We start from the raw sequence: 10,193 nt of genomic DNA, 5'->3' as shown, positions 1-10,193 counted from the left end.
TATATACTTTTGTCTTCAGTATTCACCGGTGAATTTATGGATTTTGGTGCGGTTGCTGGTGTTTTCCGGCAAGTGAGACTAATAGATTAGACTTGGTTTAGCGGATATGATACGGTAGCCGCAGGTTTGGAGCCGACAAAGGAAGCGTTCCAAGATGCATGATTTGAGTTGCGATAGGCCGTGTCGCCAAGAAAGCGTCTCCAAGGTGTATAATTTAAGTTGCTAGTCCCACGCAAAAATGTGCCTATGTATCTGGTATATGTAATGTCACATGCGTGCATCCTCGGACGCCACCTCAATTCTAATTATTATCTTTCCTTCTGAAAAGAGTCTTAATTTCTCCGCCACATCAATCAAAAGAACTAGAGTGTGACGCACACATTGCCATGTTGTTTTTTGTTCGTGAGCTAAGTATTTCTACTTTTTTACACGGCCTGTTATGGTCGGATGGCTCGCTATGCACAATTGTCAGCTAATTATATTACATAGCATTGCGGACCATGTTACAACATGTCCACTAGAATATATGCAGAGGAAAATCCCTAAACAATTGTTGAATGTAAGCTACATCTCATTACAATTGAATGTAAGCTCCATCTTAATACAATTAAACCAACCTTTTGCCCATTGCTTATTGGATGAGAAACTGAAAATGGAAACATGAATAGTAAATTCATAGTTGTAGTTTCGGTGCCAGTGGAGTAACACCAGGATAAATTGTTAGATCTATGCCGAAAGTTCCCTTCTACACCTAGGCTCAAACACTAGTACAAAAAGGGCCCAATGTTCAGCCCTTTAGTCCCGGTTTGTAAATTAACCGGCAGTAATGTGACCATTAGTGCCGGTTCGAACGGCTATGCATTAGTCCCGGTTCATGTTGAACCTTTAGTACCGGTTTGTGGCATGAACCGGTACTGATCGGTACTAAAGGGGTCATGGAAAAAAATCTTTAGTACCGTTTGGTGTTACATACAAACCGGTACTAAAGGTCCCCCAGACCACCGTGCGGGCTCGTGCCACGTGGTGGGCCTTTGGCCCCGGTTCGTGTTGAACCGGGACTAAAGGGGGGGTACCTTTAGTCCCCACCCATTAGTGCCGGTTACAGAACCGGGACTAAAGGTCCTTTCAAACCGGTACAATAAGTCATTTTTCTACTAGTGAAATGAGCTTGGGATGAATAGTAACTCTAAAAGCATTTAAGAAATATTCAAAAATCTGATTTTTTTTATGGTAACTTTGACAAATGTTCAAAGAGGTTGCAAAATTTCATCACGAAATCACATTTGTGGAAGTCGTGGCAAAATAGCAAAATCAGTGCTCCAATATGCTTTCTAAAGTAGCATTTCAAGAGTACTAATTTTGTTTTTTTGCCACGACTTCCACAAATATGATTTTGTGATGGAATTTTGCAAGCTCTTAGAACATTTGTCGAAGTTTGCGATCAAAAAAATTCAGATTTTTTGAACATTTTTTAGATGTTTTTCGAGTGTACTGTTCATCCGAGCTCAAATGCGCTCGGGTGCAAAAACTGTACATGTTATTGCAGAATGCAATGCGTCGATGTATCAACAGGATAAGCCCACTGGCATCTGGATCTTGCATGCAATGCAGAAGCTGGAGCCTTAATTTTCAAACGATTGACAATATATGCGATGAATTTGACAAAATTCTTCTATAAAAGCTCCAAACCTGAACATGAAATTGAACATTCAAGTCAACGTAACTAGGAACTGATTGCCTGTATGGAATCACAACATCGATGTGCATCTTCTTCTTGTAGAGCTTATCTCAAATGGAAGCTCTATAGTGTAGTGTAGATAGAAGTGACTAGGTGGAAGAGATTAAGGGAGGTGAGTGGAAAAGAAGACGCGCAAACCCACCTACAGGCCTCCAGTAGATCACACCGCCAGATTCACCCACATGCACCTGCTCACTTGCATTGCTCGGGCCTGATTGAGTGGAAATGGTATTTTCACTCACGAGGATGGGGCGTCAACTCGTTGGTTGGGCAGCTGAGGTTGCTGCCAGCCCACCCGAGTTCGAGTCCCGACTCGGACGCGCGGTGCTCGCGGAGTTTTCTTCTATAAAAAAAGCCAACGAGAGTTAGCCCTTAGGTTGGTCTCATATTTATTTGAATATTTCCACTCACCCAGGCTCAGTAGTGCTTTAAATTACATACCCGGCAAACATTTGGTGTGGGCCATGCATCCAAAAGGACCAAATATCACTCCTTGTGGATGAGGGTAATGCAGCCTACCAACACATGGCCCAACTTCTCTTGCATCTCTTGCTCCAAATGATACATGCAAAATGTTTCAGAGCATAGTCACAAATAGAAAGTTATTCCAGTTTAAATTATAACATGGGCGTGGTCCCGTAATACATGTGCTACCCAGATGTGGCCGGCCCAACATTTCCAGCTAAACACACCGTATTATATGGAACATGCATTTGTGCAAGAAACTTTTGGAAATCTCCTATTCACCCTTCTCTCTTCTTGCTTTTTGATACTTTAGATGTCCATATATCACAGTAATGTTGTTTATAGGGCAAAAATAACAGTCAAAAGACCGATGTCATGCAATTGTACAAGAACGAAATTATGATGGATAACAACACATCAAGCAACAATAGCCCATGGATTCCCAAAGAAAAGAAAATCTGTAGCCAATGTACTAGTGGCAATTGATATGAACTAAGTAAACCAACCAAGCAAGAACAACACAGAAGCTTATTATTGATGCATCCAGCATGCAGATAATTATTAAGAGCATGGAGCTTATTCGTGGACCACGAGCATTCGTCCAATGAATGGCCGCAAGCTTAGCTGATGTAGTACAGGGGGTCGGGCAGCTTGAAAGTACGAGCTCCCTCGGGCGCGCCGAGGAGATCGCTCCACTGGTCGCCTATGTTGCCGACGATGACGTACCCGGCGTCCTGCAGCTTCTTCCTCTCGGCGGACTTGTAGGATATCGCGGAGCCATGGAACCCGGGCTGCTTGAGCGTCAGGTTCATCCACCCGGAGATGCCCTGGCTGCGGAGGTTTCCGACGGTGATGGCCCTCTTGTCTTCCGTCCGGCCTGTGATGAACACCGGCTTGATGCCCACCTTGAGTAGCTTGTAGTAGAGCCGCTTCGTCTCCGGCAGCACCGGCGCGGTTCCCTCAAGAACGTACGCGTCGAAGCTCGTCGCGTTGTATGGCCTAGCCCTGCGCGCGTGTATGCATGCCGATGTCAGCTAGTATGTAATTTTGCATATATGGAAAAGAAACAAACATAAAATTAACCATGAACATGATGTTCTGACTTCTAACATCTGTCCATAAGGACGGTTATTAAAACCAAGGGATGTACCGAAGCGCATGTACGCTGCCTAAATTTGTTGATAGAAATATGTAGATAATAAAGTAGATAAGGTCCTGCTTGCTCCGGCCATCACATGCACATCACATGATTTCACATCACGATCCCTAATTAGCACAGCATAGCATCTTTTGCTCATGAATCGTGATATGGTCCTGCTTGCTCTATGATTGGACTGGGGATGACAACCAATGATGTCCAACCCCAACATGTCCAACACATATATGCCTCTCTATTTCCACTTATAGTTTCATCTGTGTTTTTTTCTTTTCATTTATTATTAGAGAACTTATGGTGCCATCGAGAAATAATTTTCTACTCCCTCCTAAACAAAATGTAAGACGTTCTCTCAGAAAACATCTCAAATTTTGTTATGGAGGGAGTACCATCTACGTTATATAGTTATATAGTTATATACTGCGGTGCATATATCCACCGTCCATCTTTGCTCGGATATTCGTGCAATGTTTTCTATTTTTCGCTATGTTAGTCTTCTTTCAAAGTATATCATCGTCTCTTGTCGGATTTTTTTTCTTGTTTCAATGTGTATTATAATGTCTCACTATATGTCAACGAAATATTTACCCGTCTTCAATACATTTAGTGGTGGATAAAAAAAAATGCATGGTTATATAGCATGCATGCATGGTAGAAAAATCCACTCACATGATGCCATGGTGTCACTGTTGTTTTCTAGTGGATTAATTTTAACATGGAACTGTTAGATATATTTTTTACGGTTTAGCAAAACGGACAGACCAATCCAAATCTCAGCTCAAATATAACGAACGTGCAGCAAATAGTAAGTATAATGTGCACGTACGTGCATACTCAACGATGTGAATAATGTGTGTAAATACGCACCCAAAGCCGTGCGTGGCGTAGTAAGGGAGGTTGGAGAGCGTGGTCTCGTCAATGTCGAAGACCCACACCTCCTTGCCGTTGCCGGCGAGCTTGAGGCTGTCGACGTAGGCGATGGCCTGGTCGATGACGACCTTGGAGTCGCGCCGGAAATGGCTGCCCAGCATGTAGTGGCCCACGTAGCCCTCGCAGTTGGCGGGGACAGTCTTCCAGTCACGCACGTTGTACGCCTCCACGCCCAGCCTCCAGCTGTCGCACGGCACGCCGCCGCGGCTGCCGAGCTCTCCGCTGGAGCCCAGCAGCGGACGCAGTGCGTGGATGAGCGGCGCCACGGCGTCGTCGACGGCAGCGGCCGCAGCCTCCGCCGTCGGCATACGGATGGTGGGCTCCCATGCGCTGCAGGAGGCCGCCGCGGCCACGAGAGCCACCGCGATGAGGATGGGCACCCTTGCCATCGCCATTGTTACTGCTAGCTGCCTGTGGTGCTCTGCTTCTTGAGGTGCACTGCCAAGTGTGTGTGGTGGGCGGCTTCTTATATAGAACTCCCTCCCTGTGGTGGCAAGATTTACTGCCCAATTAGCAACATATATTGACAGAAATTCCATTAGAAAAATAGCTTGTTAAAGACAGTAGGAAAGCTACGTCCTACGTGGTGTGTGAGCTTGAGAGAAATTAACTGACGCAGGACAGCAGGGGTGTGGTCTCATTCATAGGGTGTGGAACACGCTGGGCGCGATATTTTGTTGGGGACGATGTGATGCATTATTTTCCTGGTTTACCATTCATAATGTCATATTTTGCACCCAACAGTCAGGGGTTAATCTGTGAATGCTCTCTTTTCTAGCCCATCCATGTTAAGTGTTTTATTGGGGACCGTCTATTCATCAAGCACCTAACTTTGTTTTTGTAAGTCAAATTTTGGGGCCGTCAGATGTCCATCCAACTGCCAGGATTGCGCCATTGTTCATCTTCTTCCTCCTTTTCTTCTTCATCCATGTGTCAACCCTCGACCCAGCCTCAATCGCCGATCTCCACCGCCCGCGGCTGGCATGCACTACCGCGGGCCGCCCCGCCCTACCAGCAACCACCCCTCCCCATCCAATCCGCACCATCAACCTGGTTCCTTGCCTTCGCCTGGGATGCCACAACTCACCGCGGCTCACAGCATCGTCCCATCTCCGGCGAGGTACCAGCTCGGCCTCACCGTGGTCGTCGTTCGCCGCTATCACTCTTCATGTTGTCCCCGCCTTCGGCTTTGCGCGAAGTGGAAAAAGTGACAGACGCACAATTTGTTTCCAGGTACATGATGTTTAGCAAACCTGATTTTATTTTATTTTTTATATATGGTAGAATGCAGATTGCACATGCACAGCAGAACAAAACACACATTCCCATTCACATGACGAGGGCGAGCATCCTGGCCATGAGCATTTTAGTGTGTGTGTGTGTCTGCGCGTGCGCTAGCTTCCCCTGTTGCTTCTTGAGGTGCAATACAAATTTGCAAAGTGTGTGGTGGCTAGTTTGTTGCAGGGAAGCTATGCCCTACATGGTGTGCTAGCTTGAGAGAAATCCTTACTCTTATAAAGGTTCCTGTTGGTAGCAATCCTTTATCGCTCAGAAATTATCTCATAAGTTGTGAAAATAATAATTATCATACGTAATTATCGTACATTTTACCTCCTCCGTCCTATAATATAAGAGCGTTTTTTACACTACACTCGGAGTATGTAATAGACAGGCTTACCAGTATCTTGTGGTGACATGAATCGTCTTATGTATGTTTTGTGATATATTTTTTATCTATAATACTTAAATAGTTGATCCCCACTACTCTAATTCTCTCAACATGCAAGCCATCCACCTCATCAAGTGTGCCATGTCAGCATCCACTAACAATATTTTTCAGCCATGCAAACCTTATTCCATTATCACTAATCCCCTCAACATGCAAGCATTCCACCTCACAATACACTACAAGTTTTTTCAGCCCGTGCAAACCATACCAATATGTTTATTTTTATCACTGGACATATGTAGTAGAATAGGCAATTATTTAATTTATTTACTTCCTAAGGATTGTGAAATGCCCTGATTTACACAAAATGCAAGTACCGAATATTTATATATTATAATATTAGTAGCTTTTGATTTAGATATTTTCCTTCATATATAAGTCATCTGTAATTAATTTTTATATTCCTGCAGCAACGCACGGGGAAATTACCTAGTTTTTATAAAGTTAAGGACTACAAATGGCACAAGAGGTTAAACGACGCATGCGCTAGTAAATTAATTTCTGTCGCAAAAAGGACAAGCAGGTCAGTGTCATCCATGGGGTCTGTCTCAGGGCGAGCGTGGAACACGTTGGGGAGATAATTTGTGGAAATGCACGGCTGTGATTGGACGGGACAGGATAAGCAAGCTGTGGACGATGCGATCCAATCGAGATCTGCCGTCAGGCCAATAATTCTGGCAACATCCGTACGATGCAAATCACTGCACAACTTTTCTTCACAGTGTTGCCATTCATTCATGGTTTTTTCCCTGTGTCAATATATGGACAGAAAGTAGTGGAGAGATTGCCCTGTCTGCATACATTTCAAAACAGATTTGAATGAATTGGACGATATTCATGCAAACCTAAGCTTGTAAGAATTGCGATTTTGACTTGGATCGGAGCTTCGATGGCAGGATCGCAAATGATAGAATCTTAACTACCAGGATCATAAAAACGTAGATTTTACGAATTAAAATCATAGAATCAGCGGAGTTAGTTTGGATTGTGAAGTCGTAGAATCGTACAACAAAATTGTGATTCTGACAACCTTGTGCAAACCGGGCGATTTTTTATTTAAACTGAACCAAATTTATTACATCATGGACACATTTCAACTAAATAAAAGCATCCGGAGGTTAACCTAGTGTAAATATTTGTTTGCAGCCGTGAGGCCCAGAAAGAGTTCCACCTCCAAGTCCTTGTTATTCCCTGCCGGATCCATGTGCGGCGTCCGTGAGCCCCAAAAAGTGAAGGTGTGGTTATCGATGAGGTAGAGTAGGACATGGGACACATACCGGCCCACATTAGATATGAGGCACTGCCATCTCCCATGCCCTACTCTTCCTCGTCAGCTCCACGCCCTGCCCGTCACCGGTGGAGGTGAAGTTGATGATGGACGTGGACTGGCGTCATCGTTGAAGTGGTGCCAATGGTGCACAACTGACACCATTGCGTTAGCGTCCGCCTGCGTCGTCTGGGCATCCGAGGCCGCCATGTGAGTGTTGCGGGTAGCCTCATAGGGCGCCCGCTCCTCCTCAATGAAGTTCGAGTTCTCCGCTGCCATGACTGCCATGACATCCTCGCTCGTGAAGTCACTATATATCTAAACCTCCGTAAGTTGGTGATGTGCGAGGAGATCGAGGTTATAGCGTTGTTACTTCTGCGCGTGTCCGAACACTAACAATGGCTCAAGTGTTAGCTGATCATCTGCTATGACGGCATCGTAGTGTGCCTGTGCCTGCTCAATGGTCAAGCCAACACCGAACGGCGCAGGTATGGATGCCCACTAGTGCAGAGCCGGGCTTTAGCGCCGGATCGTAACGGCCTTTAGTACCAGTTCGACAACCGGCACTAAAGAGTGGCGACTAAAGGTCCCCCCACCCCCTTTAGTACCGGTTCGTCATGAACCGGTGTTAAAGTGCCACCACGTGGCACGAGCCAGGACCGGATGCGTGTAGGGCTTTAGTACCGGTTGGTAATACCATCCGGTACTAAATGTTTGGGTGTTTTTTTCTTTAATTTTGTGTTTTCAATTTAATTTAGTGGTTGTTTTACATTATAATGAGTTGTTAAATCATTAGGTGATCAAGTATATGCCAAGTGATCAAGTATATGGATGCATATCCAGCTGAAACTAATTTGCGGTTTCTTTCATTAAATGATATAATAACTCATCATCATCATCATATTAATATAAAAACTCTTGCATCATATCATCAACATTAGTATACTAGGTAGCTAAAAATCATCATAGTCGTCATTATCACTATTTAATCATCATAGTCATTACCGCTATCTAATCACCAACAACACTAGCTTAAAGAAGAAACATTCACTTGTACCAGAAGCAAAAATATCATCGAGTTCAACATGATGGTCATGATATTATAAGCATTCATAACACCACAAAAGCAAATCACTCTTTGAGATTAAGTTCAGGACGAAAAACACGGACAGGAGAGGACAAGTATGTACTAAGAGCATGAACTAGCTAAATCACTTCTGCTGCTCTCTCAGGTAAAATAGCATAGAACATGTATAGCTCTCCTGATTCATCATACTGGAGCATGCAGATGAACCTGTCTCTTAATCGTGGGCTGCGCTTCTCATTGCTGCCCCCTAGTACTTCTCTGCGGTCGTTAACAATTTTCCTCCAATCTTTCACTATTAAGCATTCATCGCTTCTAAATATCCTGAATGCACTCATGTGCAATGCATCATATCTTGGCCGTAAGCTAACAATTGACATGCGACCTTTAGTCTCGATCCACTGAGGCACAAATGTCATCGGGAGTCCCTGTTGAAGAACATCGTATACTAATTAATATACTTAGCAATGAAAGTTTAGCAAAAAAATTATGTATGCAAAAGATGGCATGAGGACAAATAGTAAAAATCTTACCATCATTCCTAAATAGATGTGACCGTAGTTCAATACGATCACTATTGGTCGCACATTTTGAGTACTAACATTTCTAAGTGCAGGAAGAAAATTTGTCTTGATAGTATGAAGATCCTCAAGCCATGAAACATAATGACTTATCTCCTCGCAATTTAGTTCAGCTCCGGGACAGTAGTAGGTCCTGTCTACCAAGCGCCGGACATGTTTGCTTGAATGGAAATAAGCTGTCAATAGAAATTGGTTGTCAACTATTTTTGAATATACAATATCAAAGACATAAATATGGTTGAGAAGAACTCACATAATGGTAGAACTGGATGCGTCTGCACATCGACCCAGATGTCTATATTACCTTCAATATCATCTTCCGGACGAATATCAAAGGTGATAACCATATCAGGCTCAAATGCATAAGCCTTGCATAGTGCTTGCCAAGTTTTGCATTCAAAATAGGTGTACATGTCTGCATTGTATACTTTGACGTTAAAGGTATACCCATGCTCCGTTTTCAAGTAAACTCTCTCTTTACCTCCATAGTTTCCATAGCATTGAAACCTATATTATCCAAGAAAAAAATTCTTGCATGGCAGGGGATGCGCTAGTAGAATAGTGAAAATTAAAAATTATAAGTTGAAGCAAATGAAGCATATATAAGTCATGCTTAATTACAAAAAAAGACTTGTCGTTGTGACTTACTGTATCGAATTCGAAGGTCTCATCCAGCTTGATGCTGAATCGCCTATTATCAACAAGGAAATTTCTGTCGCACAGGCCGCGCTGGTATTCACAGTATTCGCACATAATGAAATCTTTTTCACCGTCAGACGACGACATTTCCTATGTTCATATCGGTGAAACATTAAACACTTACTAATTCTATTAATTCAACTAATTCAACTACTTCTATTAATTCAACTAGTTCTGTTAATTCAACTAATTTAACTAAGCATTTACTAAAAATAAACTTTGTCTATTAATTTTCTTACTAAAATGAACTAGTTCTATTAAAATCTCATATACTTAAATTTTAATTAGATCATCAAATCTCATATACCTAATTTTTCTTACTAAAAATAAACTAGTTCTATTAATTCAACTAGTTCAACTAAGCATTTACTAATAAAAATAAACTAGTTATATTAATTCAACTACTTCAAATAATCTCATATACCTAAATTTTCTTATTAAAAATAAATTAGTTCTATTAATTCAACTAGTTCAACTAAGCATTAATAATAAAAATAAACTAGTTATATTAATTCAACTAGTTCAAATTATCTCATATACCTAA

At 42.6% G+C, this 10,193-nt stretch overlaps 1 protein-coding gene across 1 annotated transcript; it reads right to left on the bottom strand.

Moving 5' to 3' along the window:
• Positions 1 to 2,556: 2,556 nt before the first annotated feature.
• On the bottom strand, positions 2,557 to 4,733 carry LOC119288027 (acid phosphatase 1-like). The gene is made up of 2 exons (XM_037567641.1): positions 4,227 to 4,733; positions 2,557 to 3,208 (listed from the first exon to the last, which is right to left on the bottom strand). Exons 1-2 carry the CDS (start codon positions 4,682 to 4,684, stop codon positions 2,824 to 2,826), a joined length of 843 nt encoding a protein of 280 aa, XP_037423538.1. The 5' UTR covers positions 4,685 to 4,733; the 3' UTR covers positions 2,557 to 2,823.
• Positions 4,734 to 10,193: the final 5,460 nt, after the last annotated feature.

Source organism: Triticum dicoccoides, chromosome 4A (assembly GCF_002162155.2).
Source record: "Triticum dicoccoides isolate Atlit2015 ecotype Zavitan chromosome 4A, WEW_v2.0, whole genome shotgun sequence".
In the NCBI taxonomy this organism is placed as follows: Eukaryota; Viridiplantae; Streptophyta; class Magnoliopsida; order Poales; family Poaceae; genus Triticum; species Triticum dicoccoides.
Note: the sequence above shows the minus strand (reverse complement) of the source record. Positions and strands in the feature narration are given on the sequence as shown.